The 18,151-nt window shown below is 46.8% G+C and overlaps 5 protein-coding genes across 5 annotated transcripts; 2 read left to right on the forward strand and 3 right to left on the reverse strand.

Moving 5' to 3' along the window:
• The first annotated feature begins 1,860 nt into the window (after nucleotides 1-1,860).
• LOC9272383 (geranylgeranyl pyrophosphate synthase 7, chloroplastic) lies at nucleotides 1,861-3,272 on the forward strand. The gene has a single exon (XM_015758678.3). It carries the CDS (start codon nucleotides 1,966-1,968, stop codon nucleotides 3,094-3,096), a length of 1,131 nt encoding a protein of 376 aa, XP_015614164.1. The 5' UTR covers nucleotides 1,861-1,965; the 3' UTR covers nucleotides 3,097-3,272.
• Nucleotides 3,273-4,230: 958 nt separating this feature from the next.
• Nucleotides 4,231-5,448, forward strand: LOC4327216 (uncharacterized). Its single transcript, XM_015787959.3, has 2 exons — nucleotides 4,231-5,009; nucleotides 5,262-5,448. Exon 1 carries the CDS (start codon nucleotides 4,355-4,357, stop codon nucleotides 4,991-4,993), a length of 639 nt encoding a protein of 212 aa, XP_015643445.1. The 5' UTR covers nucleotides 4,231-4,354; the 3' UTR covers nucleotides 4,994-5,009; nucleotides 5,262-5,448.
• A 1,448-nt stretch (nucleotides 5,449-6,896) lies between these two features.
• On the reverse strand, nucleotides 6,897-7,999 carry LOC4327217 (expansin-A8-like). The gene is made up of 2 exons (NM_001409055.1): nucleotides 7,775-7,999; nucleotides 6,897-7,653 (listed from the first exon to the last, which is right to left on the reverse strand). Exons 1-2 carry the CDS (start codon nucleotides 7,899-7,901, stop codon nucleotides 7,025-7,027), a joined length of 756 nt encoding a protein of 251 aa, NP_001395984.1. The 5' UTR covers nucleotides 7,902-7,999; the 3' UTR covers nucleotides 6,897-7,024.
• A 4,470-nt stretch (nucleotides 8,000-12,469) lies between these two features.
• LOC4327218 (expansin-A9-like) lies at nucleotides 12,470-13,641 on the reverse strand. Its single transcript, NM_001409056.1, has 2 exons — nucleotides 13,466-13,641; nucleotides 12,470-13,367 (listed from the first exon to the last, which is right to left on the reverse strand). Exons 1-2 carry the CDS (start codon nucleotides 13,596-13,598, stop codon nucleotides 12,736-12,738), a joined length of 765 nt encoding a protein of 254 aa, NP_001395985.1. The 5' UTR covers nucleotides 13,599-13,641; the 3' UTR covers nucleotides 12,470-12,735.
• A 937-nt stretch (nucleotides 13,642-14,578) lies between these two features.
• LOC4327219 (germin-like protein 5-1) lies at nucleotides 14,579-17,783 on the reverse strand. Its single transcript, NM_001409058.1, has 2 exons — nucleotides 17,545-17,783; nucleotides 14,579-15,445 (listed from the first exon to the last, which is right to left on the reverse strand). Exons 1-2 carry the CDS (start codon nucleotides 17,681-17,683, stop codon nucleotides 14,901-14,903), a joined length of 684 nt encoding a protein of 227 aa, NP_001395987.1. The 5' UTR covers nucleotides 17,684-17,783; the 3' UTR covers nucleotides 14,579-14,900.
• Between the last annotated feature and the right edge of the window lie 368 nt (nucleotides 17,784-18,151).

Consider the following 18,151-nt stretch of genomic DNA (forward strand, 5'->3'; position numbering starts at 1 on the left):
CTAACACTATTAAGCCAAAAGCTAGATTGGAGAAGCTTTTTTTTTACTTATATGAGGTAGACGTATGACTTCATCACTAAACTTAGAACATTAAAACCACCGGCTTATAAATCATATAAGCCAATAAACTGACTTAAAAATCTAGACCAATAAGCCTAAGCCTAAACAAAGAGGGCCTATGTGTGTGGCGCGAGCGACGACTTATTAATTTATCATTTCTGATATTTATCATGAATACAATTCATTATATTTTTTTTGAGGGAACAATACAATTCATTATATCAGATGCTCATACATTCATTTTCTTTTAAACTAAGCACTTTATGAGAGTTATTGATAGCTAGAATTTCAAAATTTTAACCGAATTTTTCATAATCGGAAGGATTACTAGGTCATTTCCATTTATTCATACCGTGAAGATACTACACTTAGACCCTCTTCTAACCTCAAACTCCAAATTACAACTTACTCAATTTTTTTAACATGTTTTCCTCTTCTTTTTTTTAGGTGTTAACATGTTTTCTAAACTGCTGGTTTTTACAAAAATTCTATATCAAAGTTCATTTAAAAAATCAACCAAAATCCCTTTTCAATTTTATAATAATTAATACTCGATTAATAATGTGCTAATAGGATGTCTTGTTATGCGACATGCCGCAAAACCTAACCTCTAACTAATACAGCCTTAGCTCATAGTACGACACAGTAGATTATTTAGTACAAGCTTAGCTTGTCTCTCTTTCTTTCTTACTTTTTCGTTGCATGTCCTTTTTAGCAAGTACTAAGCTGACGTTTTGAAGAACCAATGATCAATCCTCTTCTTCGGTCCTCCGTCTCTTGAGTAATGTAACTAATTAGCTCTTATTGTCTCCTTGTTGATATATTAGTTATATCTAAAATTTAGATTTTGAAATAAAGTTAATTAGAATTGTTTTTTTAACATGCAGTCTATTTTTCATGTCGCTTTTCCACTAATAATACATATATAAAAAATGACTCTTACTACGGTGCTCTCTACTGATAGTAGAAACAAATCTAAACAATTTATCTGTTTTTATCTAATGGTTCAGATTTAATTATACTACCACATAGAAACGTAGAAGGGTATAATCATCCATAGAAATAGTGATGTGGAAGGGGTAGAGTTGTAATTTTGCATATGTAACAAACCCTTCGATTTTTTGCCCGTGCTGGCCGAGCTTTTTGGGCGATTATTCCTGATGTTGCAATTGCCATCCTCCGTCACCCATTCACATCTGATCACAGCTGCAGCCTCCCCATTTGCCCGAACACACACCGCTACGACATCGCCCTTCCTTCCTCTAGATATGGCATTGGATGTTACCTCCACTCCCAATCCATCCTCCTCGACAATATCCAATGACATATCTAGAGGAAGGAAGAGTGACGCTGCAGCGGTGTGCCTTACATTTCTTGCTATCATTTTTTCGGGAGGCTTGTATGCCATCACGTTAGTCACTGAAACGGCGGATCGATGCTACGCTAGAGCCTAGAGATCGAGTATATTAGCGATTAAAACAACAACAAAATATTATGAACACCAAAATTACCCCAATCCATTTACTTAGGGAAGCACTAATATATTCTCATAAATCGACGAGTCAGATCATTTATACTGATAGTATAATATTATCAGTAAAGAGCACCACAATATTTTGACTGTTTCGTTAATTTTTATGCCGTTTAGCTAACATTCAATCGATCACAAGGTCATGTACTGACAGTACTTGCTCAATCCTACGCCACCGGGCGGCGGCTGCGCGAAATTAAACCTCGAAATTGACTTTCAAATTTAAAATCCGTACTGACTCATCTACTCCCCTTATGACTTTTCTCTATTTAAACACCATCCCCGACTCAGTGATACCCGCCAAGCTCACCCCAAACTCTGAGCTTTCTTCCTTCTCGTGTCGTCTCGTCCCCTTCCCGCGCGCAGCAATCGACATGCACGTCCTCGCTCAATCCACGGCCGTGGCCAAGGTCGCCGCCTCCGGCTGCCTCCGACGAAGCCCGAACCCCTCCGTGACGTTCCAGAGATCCCCTTCCCTTCTTCTCTCGCCGGCCGCGTGCCGCCGCCGCTGCCGCCGCGGGTGCTCCGTCTCCGTCGACGTGAGGTGCTCCCTGGGCGCCATGGTCACGCCGGAGCTGAACGGCGGCGACGTCGGCGTCGGCGTCGGCGGTGGTAGCTTCGACTTTCAGCGGTATCTGTCTGCCAGGGCCGACGCCGTGCACGACGCGCTGGACCGGGCCATGCCGCGCGGCTTCCCGGAGCGGCTCTGCGAGTCCATGCGCTACTCCGTCCTCGCCGGCGGCAAGCGGGTGCGCCCCGTGCTCGCGCTGGCCGCGTGCGAGCTCGTCGGCGGGGACGCCGCGGCGGCCACGCCCGTCGCCTGCGCGGTCGAGATGATCCACACCATGTCGCTCATCCACGACGACATGCCGTGCATGGACGACGACGCCCTCCGCCGGGGCCGCCCCTCCAACCACGTCGCCTTCGGCGAGTTCACCGCCCTCCTCGCCGGCGACGCGCTCCACGCCCTCGCGTTCGAGCACGTGGCGCGCGGCTGCGGCGACCACGGCGTCCCCGCGGACCGCACGCTCCGGGCGGTCGCCGAGCTCGGGAGCGCCTCGGGCACCGGCGGGGTCGCCGCCGGGCAGGTCGCCGACAAGGAGAGCGAGGGCCTCCCCGTCAGCCTCGCCATGCTGGAGTACATCCACGTGCACAAGACGGCGAGGCTCCTCGAGGCCGCCGCCGTGTCCGGCGCCATCGTCGGCGGGGGCGCGGACGCCGAGGTGGAGAGGGTCCGGCGGTACGCGCGCTGCGTCGGGCTCCTCTTCCAGGTGGTCGACGACGTGCTCGACATGACGAGCACATCGGAGCAGCTCGGGAAGACGGCCGGGAAGGACGTCGAGGCCGACAAGGCCACTTACCCGAAGCTGCTCGGCGTCGACAAGGCCCGCGAGTACGCCGCCGACCTCCTCGCCATGGCCGAGGCGGAGCTCGACGGGTTCGACGCCGAGCGCGCCGCGCCGCTGCGACACCTCGCGCGGTTCATCGCCTACAGGCAGCATTAATTGATGGCTCGATGCGGCTAACAGTGCAACGAAAATTCAGCGCTTTCAATGATTTGAGCGACTCAAATCGAGACATATTTGTCAATTTCTGTACGTATATGATGGTAGCTTGGAGTACGGTGTATTTGTATACCGTTTGGTTGCTCAAGGAAATAAGTTCACTTTAGGTCCCTCAATTTATCACCGAGTCTCAAATACGTCCCTAAATCGCAATTTCAGATACTTCCTCCATCCCAAAATATAGCTATTTAGTATGGGATGTGACATCACCTAGTACTACTGTCCAGATTCGTAGTACTAGGTGATGTTACATCACGTACTAGGTAGCTACATTTTGGGACGGAGGTAGTATGATGCATCCCTCAACTTTCAAAACCATTGCAAATAACGTCCCAAAACGGTTTGGACTGTAGTTTTGGCTACATGGCTTCTACATGACATTGACAAAGACAGAAAAAAAACCATAGGACTGATATGTCAGTTAGTGTTCGGTTAAAACAAGTTTTACAATGGGATTCTCTTATCTCCCTCTTCTAGTTGGATCCCCTCTCTTTCCCCTTTTCTCTCCCTTCCTCCTCTCTCTCTCCCTCTTCTAGTCAGAGGAGAGCGAGGCACGTCCACATCGCTACGGCCTACGGGAGACTGGGAGAGGACAACGTCTACTCGCTTGTGTCTGCCTCTCGGCAATGTATGATTTGATCGTCGGGGGACGGCAATCCTGTAACCATGTTTTGCTGAGTGCGAGCGGTTCAGGGACCACCGTCCAAACCGCGGTCCATCGTCTCGGCAACAAATTGAGAGATCAAAAGTGAACTTACCCCGTTGCTTAGAGACGGAGATTTTCGTGTAGTTTTAAGCCCAAATGGTCAAAATGGACTGTTCCAACCAGCCCATTTTCTGCATTGTCTAGCAAGTGTCCCCAAGAGGTCCATATCATTAGCTTCTCACTGGCCCAGCACAAGTGGGTTTAATTTGTTGTCCCTGATCAAATCAAAGCTGCCTTAGCTTTTCTTCCGTTTAAACACAACAGTGTGTTATATTGCACTAGGCTGAGTACAAGATTCTTCTATCCTCAATTTGCAAAAAGCAAATGATGCAATGCCCCGACACATTGTGCTCAGCGAATATGATTCTCCTCCATAAACCAACCATTACGCATTGCATGCACGGCCAATTTCGCGAAGCTTAACACAATTAATTTCCTCGCAAAACATCTCACGCAGCAGCAGCTAGCAAGCTAGCTTGCCAAGCCACAGCCATGGCGGCTTTGCTCGGAGCTCTCCGCGGCAAGCTGCACGGCTGCGCGCTGCGCCTGCGCGGCGATTCGCTGCCCGTCGTCGTCTCCGTCCTCGCCGTGGCTGCTCTGTGCGCCACCGCTCTCTCGAGGGTCGTCGTGTTCTTCCTGCCGCTCGTGGCGTCCACCTCGCTCTGCTGCGCGGCGGCGTACCTGCTCGTCGCCGCCTCGGAGCCGGACCAGGAGGGCGCCGCCGGCGCAGCGGCGGCGAAGGAGGTGGTGCTCGTCCGCGGCGACAGGGCGGAGGTCGGGGTGCTGCAGGTGTTCGACGGCGCGAACGCCACCGTGTACGCCGCCGCCGCCGACGCCGACGCCATGCGTGTGGGCTGCTTCCTGCACTACAGGCCCCGCGGCGCGGGCGGCGGCGGCGGGTGGACGAAGCGCGGGGTCGACGAGGACGGCGAGGAGGTGGTGTTCGCCGGCAGGCTGGCCGCCGTCTGCGGCGGCGACGGCGACGATGTCGAGGAGGAGCTCGCGGCGCTGCGGGTGGACCGGCTGGCGGAGGGCGTGTGGGACAGCTACTTCGGCGGGTGGTCGAGGTGGAACTACGTGACGGATGGGCACTACTACGACGAAGACGCCACCATTTTTCTGGACTCTTAAGCACCCCTGAGCTGATGTAAGTAGTGGCTGGCCATTTCGGACTAATTAAATTTTGGAGCTAATCTGAATTTTGAAGCACCATATGCCTAATACTTTGGTGGCGTTTGTTTCTACTGATGATGAAAATAAAGTTAGGGCACGAAAAAAATCATTAGCGTGTCACAAACTTGAAAAATAGATTTATCTGGTATTTTAAAGCAACCCTATATATAAATTGTTTTCATCAGTATGTTTATTTTTAACAAATGCTTGGGTGATATTTTTACAGATCCAAAGCTTTGGCTCCATCGTTAACAACAGAATTTATACATGAATGATGTAGGTGCATTATTATACAGAGATGTTTAGATTGGTACAACATATATCCGGTCAAATTTGGCTGTGTAAATTTGATTGGACGTAGAGATCGTGTTTATCCCATTTTCTAAAAACTATCCGGTCAAAACTCAAAATAACAACCAGTGCACGTGGAGAACGCAAGTACGGAGACCTTTGGGCATGATCGAACTACGATGGCAATGGTCGTGCGTACGCATCTGCAGGAATCGGATTCTTTTAAGCGCCTTTCTCTGCAGAAAAAGAGAGCAGTGTCTTCACAGCTTCAGCACCCCCACAAATCACATCTATCAGCTGAACGTAAAACCTGAAGCCTCTCTGCCTTTATTCTTCCACAAACTGCACTCTTCGCACAAATGTGTGCCATGAAAAGCTATATGAATCCAAATATTATCCAAGTAAAAAAAAAACGGTGAAAGGAAAACAAAATTCTACTGCAACCTTTTGCCCCCTTTTCGCTTGCCGCGGGAGGCCGAGGCGTACTGCTTGGGCCGGGCTGGTTAGATCTGACAAAATTGGCCTGTTTCCTATGCTTTTCTTTTCCCCTTTTTTCAGGTGGAGTGGGTCGGAGTTTTATACGTACTTCTCGAAATAAACCAACTTCTCACGTCTAAAATTTATCCTAAAATAAATCAACTTTTACCCTTTAGTCCCTCCATACCATTTTGGTCATCCCATAAGGTTTTTAAGATCTTCCAAAATAATCATCATCTTTTCGTTTATTTGTGCAAAAGTAAATGTGCATCATTGAATGTGTTGCATCCGACCAATGAGATTAATTTCTATTGGTGCAATGGTATGCAATATTTAAAACATGAGTAGTTCACAGAAGACGAAGCGGTAGAGCACCTTAGCCAATAAGGATTAATTTGAGAATAATAAATACTCCCTCTATTTCAAAAATGATCATCATATATGTTTATTCACCAAGACCAATGATAATTTAAATCGTATCAATCAAGACACCATGCACACGTTCTCCCACGATGCATGCATCGATTAAAATACCATACCAATTACGCCATAAGATGCACATATTCTCTCATGCTGCATTATTTGTATTCCGATGAAATCCATATTATGTGGTTATATAATGATCAATTTAAGAAATTTTGGATTACATTATATGATAATCAATTTAGAAATGATGGAGTATTTTGGTGTCATTGATTTTTGTGCTCTTTGCTAAGAGATGATCAAATTGGGATGGAGGGAGTACCTACCGCCAATTCGCAAAACAAGAAATTTTATTACTTTAATATCTCTCACGTACCCATCAACCCATACAACTTTCACATTAACTAAGGATATTATGGTTTTTATTTTCTCTCTTTAAAATTTTCTTGGAACGTTAGGGTTTGAGTTTTCTTAGAGAGGGAGTATGCCGAATGTTTTTTCCCCGAACAATGCACTGCTTAATTCAATGTTTTCTGACTGGAATTAATTAAAGCAATCTCCACACGATACTTCCATGTGCCAATACAAATACAAGAAAAAGCACAACTTACGTGCGTATAGTACAGTAGCAAATCAAAAAAGAAAAAAACAAAGTGCGGTACAATGATATATACACAAGTCCCAAATTTTCTTCGTGGGCGGCCTCTTCCATCCTATGCCACGTCGATCAAAGCATACAATATACTACATCGAACGGTCCAGATTAATTAAATGAGATAGGCTTGCAATTAATGCTCATCAGTAGAACTGAGCCGAGGAGGTGTAGGTGGCGCCGAACGACCACCCCGCCGGCGCGACGTCGGCCGCCGTGACGACGCGGCCGTCGTCGGCCTGCACCCGGAACGACAGCGCCTGCCCGTCGAGGCGCGCGTTGCTCTGCCAGTTCGCGCCCCAGTTGCGGCTCATCGCCATCCACCCCGTCCCGGACCCCTTGATCCACATCTGCGCCACCGCGCCGCTGCCGCCGACGTTCGTCACCAGCACCAGCTCGAAGTAGCTGTGCCCGTTCACGGCGAACCGGATGCCGCCGCTCCGCTGGCACGGCACGCGGCGGTAGTTCACGGGCACGATCCCGGCGCGGTACACCGCGATCGTCTCCCACGCCGGCTGCGACATGTCGAAGTGGCGGCGCGGCGGGTTGCACCACCCGCCGGCGTCGCCGGACAGGGCGTAGTTTGGAGGGCAGAAGTTGGTCGCCGTCACGGTGATGGACGTCCCCGGCTTGCACCACTGCGTCTTGCGGGTGTCGCAGGCGATGGTGAAGCAGGCGCCGCACGACGCGCCGCCGTTGAACAGCGCCGTGCTCAGCGCCGCCGTCCGCGTCCCGTACCCGGCGCCGTACAGGTCGCCGTACCCGCATGCGCCGCCTGGATATCACACACGAGACGAGAGAGAGACCAAACTCCATTATTGTAAATGCCAATTAAACTTTGCAAAAGATTAATTAACACATGCATGGTGATTAGCTGAGCTTAATTTGCTACTAACCCATGGTGCCGGAGGCGTCGCTGCCGCCGTAGAACGTCGCGAAGGCAGGAGTCCATTTGGCCGCGGACGCCGTGAGCAGGAGAGCGCAGAGAGAGGCCAGGAGCACGAGCATTCTGGCGGCCGCCATTGTCGCGTCACTGCAATGCAAGCTCGGTACAGTTTTTCTTTTGCTTCTAAATTATTGTAACTGGCTTCTTGTGTTGTGTGGAGAAGTAAGCGTCACCACACCTCGGTATTTATACTGTATTTGGCTGCAACTGCCGTGCTAACTGATTCGGTTGATAACGGCAGAGATTGTGCCTTTGATAATTCAGGAGGCTGTTCATATTCAGAATGGAAGATTTGCAGTGAGAAAGCGACTGGTATTTTATCCGTTAAAATTCCTTTGAGTAGGGCTTGATTAGCGTGTAATGGTTGGCTAATCTTGACTTTTGCGCGCATCTGCACGTTGTGTTCATGATTGGGTGTCGCGAACTGATTTCTTCAAGAGCAAAATTTGTTCTGAAACTAGTAGTAGCTGACTAGCTCGGCCTGCATTTGCTGTGTAATCCCGGTGCTCATGTGGCATGTGCGTTCCCCTGTTACGGCGATCTTTTATATAGTTTCAGTATCAGCCTTCAAAATTGACGTCATTTCAGGATGAAATCACTTGGACGTAATGATCATGTCATATGTATATATCGTACGTGCTTTTGTTTTCTTCAGAAAAAAGGCTTGATTTTCTTGGGTTTCTTCAGAAAAAGGTCGTCATGTGTGTGCACTAGTGATCTTACCTTCAGAAATCACACAAATTCTGCATTACAAACTGGAAATGCTTAAGAAAATCATTGTGAATTTTCAACGTTAGCGAATACTGTGTCAGATCATGGAAGCTACAGTGGTAACACTGTAACACTACAGGAGCATTGTACTAGTAGTAGCAAGTATAGCAAACTAATCTAATGCGTTTACTTGACGATCGGACGGCTCATGAAACGCCTAACTAAAGTCAAACCACCTTCCTTCTAATGCGTTTCTTAGGCAAGTCAGATTAGTCAGCTTTTCACTGCTCAAGTGTATTGCATTCTTCGTTAATACTCCAACTGTCTTGCATTATGTTCTTAGTTAATATGTCACATTCCATGCGTTCTAATACTGTATCGAGTTGACACTTTGTCAGAGGATTGCAGGCAATCGAGGAGAGAATAATATTCGATCTCTGCCATGATTCAAGGGCCGGCCGTACCTAATGGTACCATCTGAAACCGTTGATTTGATTCTTTACACGAAACCGCCATTCTTGAGATTGGCAGAAAACAACGATTGATAATGCAGAGATGAAATTGTTTATGGAGAATGCAATGTTTGTCAGTTAGGTAGAACATGCTCATGCGGAAAACACGGCCGCTAATCACCCGTGATGAACACCATGCATCTAGCTAGGTAGTAGTTCGTTCGTTGGGTACGACTTGGTGTTTAAGAAATTGTTAATCTGCTTTCATGCAACTGCCAATCACTCAGAGAGACGAGAGATTTTAAGGTCAATTACGCAAAGATTTTAGTATAAGCAACACCCTGTGCACGTTATCGTATCGGATGTTTCAAATATTTGAGAACCGCTACAATTCCCTTAAAATAATATTTGAGAAACTACTTTTGGTTGGGACGGTAGACAAACGGATTGGATGATGAGATAGCGTTTTCTTTTCTGAACTTGATACGATCGATTCTTTGGTTTATCTCACTATTACAGATTGTGAAGTTTACAACTTACAAGTACTCCACTCATGTCTTACGAATCCTGGATGGGTGGATCAAGATACAGTCGTTTTTTATTAATCTTAGGGCATTACTGATGTGGCAAACATTCTTCTTCTCACTTTCTTGTTAACTAATTAGAACATGTTTTGTTTTGAAAAGTTAACAGGAGTAACATGCTAAACGTCCTTAAATCAAGGTAAGCATATAAAGTCATAAACATGGACAATTATTTTCAGGTCAATCGGATAGAATAAAAAAAATATCCCCCAGTTATTCTAAACAGGCATGCATGGTGAACTGCAGATATAATTATATACTCTGCCTTTTTACTCCATCCAATTAACAAGCGATTAACCAGTCTAAGAAAATATAACAATAGCCATGTAGAGCCCCACAGCCCCACAGGCCACATTGAGAGACAGAGACACAGAGTAGCGTTTGTCATTGCCGAGAACATAATCTATGTGAAAAACATAAAAATAACTCCTTTTGCAACCAGGAATTTTACCGAAAGGAAATTTATTGTAGTTAAATTGACCCATATATTCAGCAAAATTTCTGTCAGTTACAATTTTGAAATTAGCTTTGCCTATTGGCTTATTAGCCGCGATGGACATTTAAAAATTTGAAACATAATTTATAGTTGATTTGTTTTTTCATCGGTCTATTTTCAGCCTTTATTTTTTGAACTGCTAATATTTTTAGGGCCTGCTCACTTTGATGCCATTTTCAACCATACCGTTTTTTTTTTGGTAAAGTTGTCAAAAAAAAATTGCCAAATTTGGTAAATACATAATAAATCCTGTCAAAATTTTGGCAATATTGCCATCTTACCAAAATTTTGGTAATTTAGTAAGGTTTATTTTGACTACAACCTGAACAGACCCTTATTCTTTAATTTTATTGGATTTTTATTTATTATGGCTTATTAGATGTAACTCAATTGATCCAAGCCCAAGGCTTTGAACAACCACGTGAGAAATCACCACTGAAGATTAAAAAGTTTATAAAATAAAACAAAATATAATTATGATTGGTTGAGATAAAAAAATAGGCACAAAAATTAAATGATACTCCATATGTTTGTGATTGGTTGAGAACTTGAGAAAAACCAATGAAGAAATAGTGTTGGCCCAAAATACTACCTTATCCATTTCACATTATAAGTTGTTTTGACTTTTTAAAGTACCTTTTTTTTTGAAAATTTGACCAAGTTTATAGAAAAGTATGGTAAAATGAAACTATCAAAATATATTTGATGTTAGACATAATAAAACTAATTTGGTGCTACAAAATTTATTATATTTTTCTATAAATTTGATCAAAGCTAAAGAAGTTTGACTTGTAAAAAAAAAATCAAAATTACTTATAATATGAAACGGAGGTAGTAGGTACTAGGATGCTATGCATATTAAGAAGAGGAGTGTCGGCCCTCCATTAAATGTCTTGTCTTGAAGTTTGGGAGGATGTAAAAGTACTATACAAGTGTATTTTAGAATCTAAAAAGTGCTATATTTTGAAAAAAATAATTTTAAAGCGGATAGAGTATATTATATTTTGAGATAAAATTTAAACACTATCTAAACATGCTTTTTATTTAATTCATAACATCGATGAATCTTGCGCGGGAATTATAATTTTAGAAGAAGAGAAATAATTGAAGAAATGAAATTAAATATTTATATATTGGCTCCTAATCGAATTATTTGAGTAGTAGCTATGGTACGAAGATAGAGTGGCAAGTGTATGCTTTGATCAAATCAAGATGGAATAAGTCCACTTTCCCTCCCTCAACTTATGGCCGTGTATGAATAGCATCCATCAACCGCAAAACCGGGTATAACCCATCCCCCAACTCCGAAAACCGTTGCAAATCAACTCCCTGAACGGTTTTGGAGGCGGTTTTGTCCTATGTGGCAATTGACTTGCTTATGTGGCAGTTGACTTGCTGAGTCATCAAGCGGGACCCACATGTCAGCAGTCTCCACCTCATCTCATCTTCTCCCTCACCAGTCACCATGATTCCCTTCAAGAAACGGGAAAGGAAAAAAATCAAGAAGCGGAGGCGAGGCGATAGAATCGAGCAGCAAGATCAACGGCAAGACAAGTAGCATATGATGGTTGCCGAATTCAGAGAAGACGCTGGCGATCACGCGAAACAAGAAAGGGGAACGAACAGAACAAATCAGAGATCAGAGACCATGAAATCGTCGAAGAACATGAGCAAGCAGCAAACAAGCTAGCGGAGTTCTTCTAGCGTGCGCGCGACGCGGAGCGGGTGTCCGCCATGCACAGCTGCTGGCAATGCCACCGTCGTCCCCGTGCCGGAGCCTCTCCGTCCTCATGCTGCAGCACAACCCGGCGCTCGGCGACATCCCCAGTGGCTTCCTTCTCGGACGGCCGGCAAGCTTCTCCCGCGCGCGGACGGCCGGCGAGCTATTTCCCTGTGCGCGGACGGCCGGCGAGCTGCTCCTACGCGCGGACGGCCGGCGAGCTCCTCCCCCGCGCGAGGACGGCTGGCAAGATCCTCCCCGCGCGCGGACGGCCGGCGAGCTCCTCCCTCGCGCGCGGCCGGCCGACGAGATCCTCCTAGCGTGAGCACTGCCGGCGAGATCCTCCACACGCGTGGACGGCCGGCGACTTGGAGGGGTTGCCTCGTCCTCCACGACCCCCTCTTAGACGATGCCCCGGCGCCCTCCCGCCTCCTCTGCGTGCTCGAGCCGGGCCACTCCCCGCGCGCGGCGTGGCCAACCGACGAGCTCGTCCCCCTTGCGCCGTTGTCGCCGCCCTGCTGATAGAAGGTGAGAGGAGGAAGATATGAAAGAGAAAGAGGGGAAGAGATGAGGGAGAAGATGAGATGAGGTGGAGACTGCTGACATGTGGGTCCCATTTAATGACTCAGCAAATCAACTGCCACGTAATCAAGTCAATTGCCACGTAGGACAAAACCGCCTCCAAAACCGCCCGGGGAGTTGATTTGCAACGGTTTTCAGAGTTGGGGGATGAGTTATACCCGGTTTTGCGGTTGAGGGATGATATTCATACACGGCCATGAGTTGAGGGAGGTAAAGTGGACTTATTCCAATCAAGATCGACCTCGCCGTCCGGCCCAAACTAAATACAGGCTTCCACAATTTCCCGAGTTTCAAGGCCCATCTAATTTGTACACCTGAACTAAGCCCAATTTGGCCCAAGAAGAAATTCCTGCACAGGTGACAGGCCTAGTAGGAGAAGTTGACGTCGGACTGGTAGGTGGACCCGAACTGCCAGTTCGCCGGAGCGACGTCGTACGCCGTGACGACGCCGCCGTCGTCGGCCTGCACCCTGAACGACAGCGCCTGGCCGGTGAGGTACGCGTTGCTCTGCCAGTTCTCCCCCCAGTTCCGGCTCATCGACAGCCACTCCGTCCCGGAGCCCTTCACCCACGCCGCCGCCACGGCGCCGCTGCCGGCGACGTTGGTGACGAGCACCAGCTCGTAGTAGTCGTGCCCGGCGATGCCGAACCGGATGCCGCCGACGCGCCTGCACGGCGTCCGCGCGTACCTGACGGGGACGATGCCGGAGCTGTACACGGCGATCGCCTCCCACGCCGGCTGCGACATGTCGAAGTGGCGCCGCGGCGGGTTGCACCACCCGCCGGCGTCGCCGGACTCGCTGTAGTTGGGCGGGCAGTAGTTGGTCGCCGTCACGGTCACCGACGTGCCGTTCTTGCACCACCGCGTCGCCGAGGCGTCGCAGGTGACGAGGTAGCACGCGCCGCACGACGCGCCGTCGCCGTACAGCGCCGAGCTCAGCGCCGTCGTGTTCGTCCCGTACCCGGCGCTGTACATGTTGCCGTACCCGCACGATCCACCTGCATGATCAAAGCAGCTAAGCGATGCGTGCTGCACTGCCGCATTGGCCGGATGGTGATCAAAGCTGTCACGCAGTTAAGGTGTTCGTCCAGGTTACCCATGGTGCCGGACGCGTCGCTGCCGCCGTAGAACGTGGCGGTGGCCGACGTCCACTGCTGCGCCGCCTCGCCGCGGAGCCGAGACGCGCAGCACAGGCTTAGGAACAAGACGACCAACAGCTTCTTCTCCATCTCGCTGCTGAAACTTGACCTGAAGAGCAACTAGCATTTCTTCTCATGATACTTATAAGCAAGCAGCGGTTGACGACGAGAGATCACGCGCGATACGCATGCATGTGGCCTCTCCGTTTACTTTCGATCAATCATGGTGGTCGTCGATCAACTCGTCGTGGATCATCACGCATGGTCACATTCTCTTAGCTAATAATCCTACACAGGACAGCATATGGGAGGAAATTAATCAGTAGATGATCAACTGATGAATCTTCCTGATGTGACATGATTAATCCTTCTTGTGAACCATGATGTGGATTTTAGAGTATGATCGATGTCATGGCCAGGTGGTTGTTTCTTGGAAGGGAGTTTCACCGGTGCTCATCACGGGAGGCTGATTTTAGGAATTGTACAGTTTCAGACGAGCAGAGTTTCAGTCCGTGACCCCTGCTGTCATTTTATTTTTGGCCAAATTGGTCTTTTGAAAGCTCAGGATTCAGTAATGCATCCTTCCGATTCTTTGGAAAATGTGCATAATGCCAGATCTAAAACAGAAGTGCAAGTTCAGAGTTTAAGAACTACTGTTACAGACATTGTGAAATGTTCGTTTTGTCTTCTCCCCTGTCTGAAGAACATCCATATCTGAAATTTATATAAGCACTATCCTTTTCTTTTTTGTTTTGCTAAGCAAATGTTACATACCTTTGCTAACAAATGCAGGTTCACATGCTCATTCAGCTTCCTGGGGTTGCAATTACAGCAACCTAGAAGTTCAGACGTGCAGCAAGCCTGCAACTGAGATACTTGTCATGTCGATTCTCCAGACTACTTCAGTTATCCTCAAGTAATTAAAAAAAAAAACATTGTAACTGGAAGACACGTTTTACTTCAATCATTTCCTGAAGATAAGGATTCTGCTGTGATCCTCGGACATTCCAGTGTTGCAGGAGCAGTAGACAGCCATGAAATTAATCAACTATGCAATGATCGAATCAAGCTGAGCTGGACTAAACAGGGAAAGGTAAAGCATTTCATATGGTTCACAGATAGAATCTTCCTCATCTTCCAGCCAAAATGATTGTACTAATCATTAACAAATCATCATCGTTCTCCCCAGCAACTTATTACAAGAAACTTCTCTATTACTACTACATTTTGCATGTCGCTCTTACACAAATAAGTGTCATCAAGATGGCATTATATCATCGACAAGTACATATAGTTAATCATCAAATCACAGACAAATCAATTCAAATTTTAAGATAAGTTTGAAACCTCAAATCTCTCCAATGTATACGTCGCCTTATAATCTTATATCGTCTAGGTCTTCTTGGGGGCAAACTTGGCCTTGATCTTGTCCACCTCCTCGTCGTCGATCTGGAAGGCCTTGGCGAGGACGGCGTCGGGCACCGCCGGCGAGGCGGCGAAGAGCGTGGCGGCGATGGACTGCGTGCCGGGGAGCTGGCTGTTGAAGGCGGAGACGACGGCGGCGGGCTTGTCGCCGGTGTTCCTCTGGAAGTGGACGAGGCCGCGGGGGAAGACGAAGACGTCGCCCTGGGAGATGGTGCGGGAGAGGAGCTTGTTGGCGGTGGTGACGAAGCCGACGTCGAGCTCGCCGTAGAGGACGAAGACGACCTCGGTGGCGCGCGGGTGGGTGTGCGGCGGGTTGAGGCCGCCGGGGGCGTAGTCGATGCGGGCGAGGGAGACGCCCAGGGTGTTGAGGCCCGGGACCTTCTCGACGTTGGCGCCGGTGACCACGGCGCCGGTGGTGGTGTTGGCGGCGGCGCCGGGGCTGGCGAGCACGCCGGAGAAGAAGTCGTCCGCCGTCGCGTTCGCCTTGCACGGGAACCCGTTCACCTTCACCTCTGTTATTGATGATAATCCCGTTACGTTACAAAGAAAAACCGGTAAAACTTGTTGGTCAAAAGAATTTTACTGAGATTTGGATTTTTTGGTTTGAGTTTTTTCTTTTGAACTGGGCCGATTTACCGAGCAATTTGTCAATTCGCACAATTTTTTTTTCAACACAACACAAATGTAAGCACTCACAACTATAAGGTTTCCTTACCGTCTGGGGTGGGGTTACCGCCCCCGCAGTAAATGTGGTTACCAAGCGGTAACCGCGATAACCATGGCAAACCATAATAAATTTATCAAAAATTTAAATTATTTTTAAATTTATTTGGGTTTAATGGGGTTATCGTGGTTTTACATTTATCGTACCTAGCGGTTGTAAACCATGCTCACAATGCGCGTATGCTTATCCTCTATGAACGTGCACGCACACATGCATACAACCTATCCTATATGAGCATCTCCGAAACCATCATTGAAAGAAACATAACCGGTTATGTTCACTTTACGATTTATTGATTCATACTAACTCAATAAAACCGCTAATCCTAATATTAAGTGGTTGCGGTTATATATTAGGGCTTGTTTAATTGATTGTCATTTTTAGTTTTGTCAATGTGAGAAAAAGGGGTAAGAATTAGCAAGGCTTCGTTTTGTTTTGTTTTGAAACACATGGTACAAACGTAGACGTATTGGGAAGAGAGTTACCACGAGAGTAAGGTGGTTTTTACATCCAGGGACTTAACTTTAGTCCCTGTCTTTAGACACTAATTTAGAGTATTAAATATAGACTACTTACAAAACTAATTACATAAATAAAAGCTAATTCACGAGACAAATTTTTTAAGCCTAATTAATCTATAATTAGAGAATGTTTACTGTAACATCACATAGGCTAATCATGGATTAATTAGGCTCATTAGATTCGTCTCGCAAATTAGTCCAAGATTATGGATGGGTTTTATTAATAGTCTACGTTTAATATTTATAATTAATTTTCAAACATCCGATGTGATAGGGACTTAAAAGTTTTAGTCCCATCTAAACAGGGCCAAAAATTACAAGGCAGCAGTTTGGGCACATGGTCTGTACGGTTCCGTTCAGTAGGCAGGGTCCATTGACGCCTTTAGCAGATGCACTAACAATAAATTGGCAGATTATGGATGGACTGATGGCTACTCCTAATATGCTCTAATAACTAGCTAGTATTCCTTTTTCTTTTGAAAGAACTCTAATAAACTAGTTTCTGGATGGACTACATCAATCTTAATTGTATCCAATCGACAAATTGTTTGCAGGATCTACAAGGAGAGGCAAGAAGACGCATATATAGGGGATAATTGCATTTTTAATTTAAGAAGAAAATGAGTATGAAATGGAAATGCAATATATAGTACACCATCCGTCCATGGAAATGAGTTGGCGTTGGATTCAGCAATAACTACGTAACGCGCGTGGAGTCTAGCCTACGCAAGACATGACAAAATCGTAGTACTAGCACGCTGTATATTCGTACCACACTCAATGCGAAACCGAAGCTGCTACAGACATTCTACCCATCGATGGCGACTTTGGCGAGCTTCGATTCTCTTTATTTTCTTAAAAAAGATCCTGACTCTCTTTTTTCATAGAAAATTTATTTTTTTCACAAAAAAAGAAAGTAATTAAACGCTGAGTAGCAATGTAGCATATCTCTCCCAAAAAAAAAATGTAGCATATCTCTAGCCTTAATCTGAACCATCGTCAGGCAGCTCCAGTTAAGCAAAGACCATGCATAAGCAGGCTAAGCAGCAGTCGATCGGTGATCTTCCTACCAGGCTTTACATTACCGTCGGTAACCACGCGTTTACTATGGTTACCGTTCTTACCGCGTGGTACGGTAATACAAATACTGCGGTAACCTCCTTAAATTTAAATAAATTTAAAAAATAATTTAAATTTTTGATAAATTTTGTACGATTTTTCACGGCAGTAACCGTGCTTACCGCCAGGGCACGGTAACCCTGGCCCCGGCGGTTTGGGAAATCCTGCTTCCAATCGATCCACAGTTCCACACACACACACCAAATTAAGATCTTGCCAAGAACATGGACAGATCATATGTACGAACCGGAGTTGAGGTCGGCGACGCAGATGTCCTGGAGGTAGTCCGGGTCGCCGGCGAGCGACGGCGCTGCGGCGACGGCGAGCGCCACCGCCACCGCTGCGAGGAGCAGAGAGGACCACGACGACCCTGCAGCCCCAGCCATCCTGCTCGCTGATCTCTCTCGCCTGCTAGCTGAGCCTCTGCTCTTCTTCTGCTCGCCGATGGTTAATTGATTGATGTGTGTTGACCACTTGTCGTTGAGCAATCAGAGAGGAAGAACTCGGTGCTACTTATAGCTGGGGAGGGGGTGAGACGAGGAGAAAAGATTAGGCTGGTGATTAATTACCGGAGTGATTGATGATCATCAGCTGTGAGTGGGTGAGAGTGTGTGTGGGTCAAGGAGGCTGACTGGCTGCTGGTGTGTGTGCTTTGCAAGTGTACTTGATTTCATGTCAAGCAAAGTGTGTAGATTTAGGGTTGGTGATTGGTCGCTGGGCAGTAGATTATTTGACTGCTTACCGCGGGATTAACTTCATGCATGGAAAAATAATCAATCAGCCATTGTTATAAAGAACAATGGCAACCATTTTCTCATGTAAAAAATTGGGTGAATAGACAGGGTCTCTAAAGT

This window comes from Oryza sativa, chromosome 1 (genome assembly GCF_034140825.1).
Source record: "Oryza sativa Japonica Group chromosome 1, ASM3414082v1".
NCBI classification, from domain to species: Eukaryota; Viridiplantae; Streptophyta; class Magnoliopsida; order Poales; family Poaceae; genus Oryza; species Oryza sativa.

Coding starts and splice junctions, on each gene's coding strand:
- LOC9272383 (XM_015758678.3), top strand. CDS start 1,966: ATGCACGTCCTCGCTCAATCCACGGCCGTGGCCAAGGTCGCCGCCTCC.
- LOC4327216 (XM_015787959.3), top strand. CDS start 4,355: ATGGCGGCTTTGCTCGGAGCTCTCCGCGGCAAGCTGCACGGCTGCGCG.
- LOC4327217 (NM_001409055.1), bottom strand. CDS start 7,901: ATGGCGGCCGCCAGAATGCTCGTGCTCCTGGCCTCTCTCTGCGCTCTC. Junction 7,654..7,774: donor CGACGCCTCCGGCACCATGG/GTTAGTAGCAAA, acceptor TGTGATATCCAG/GCGGCGCATGCGGGTACGGC.
- LOC4327218 (NM_001409056.1), bottom strand. CDS start 13,598: ATGGAGAAGAAGCTGTTGGTCGTCTTGTTCCTAAGCCTGTGCTGCGCG. Junction 13,368..13,465: donor CGACGCGTCCGGCACCATGG/GTAACCTGGACG, acceptor TTGATCATGCAG/GTGGATCGTGCGGGTACGGC.
- LOC4327219 (NM_001409058.1), bottom strand. CDS start 17,683: ATGGCTGGGGCTGCAGGGTCGTCGTGGTCCTCTCTGCTCCTCGCAGCG. Junction 15,446..17,544: donor CGTCGCCGACCTCAACTCCG/GTTCGTACATAT, acceptor CATCAATAACAG/AGGTGAAGGTGAACGGGTTC.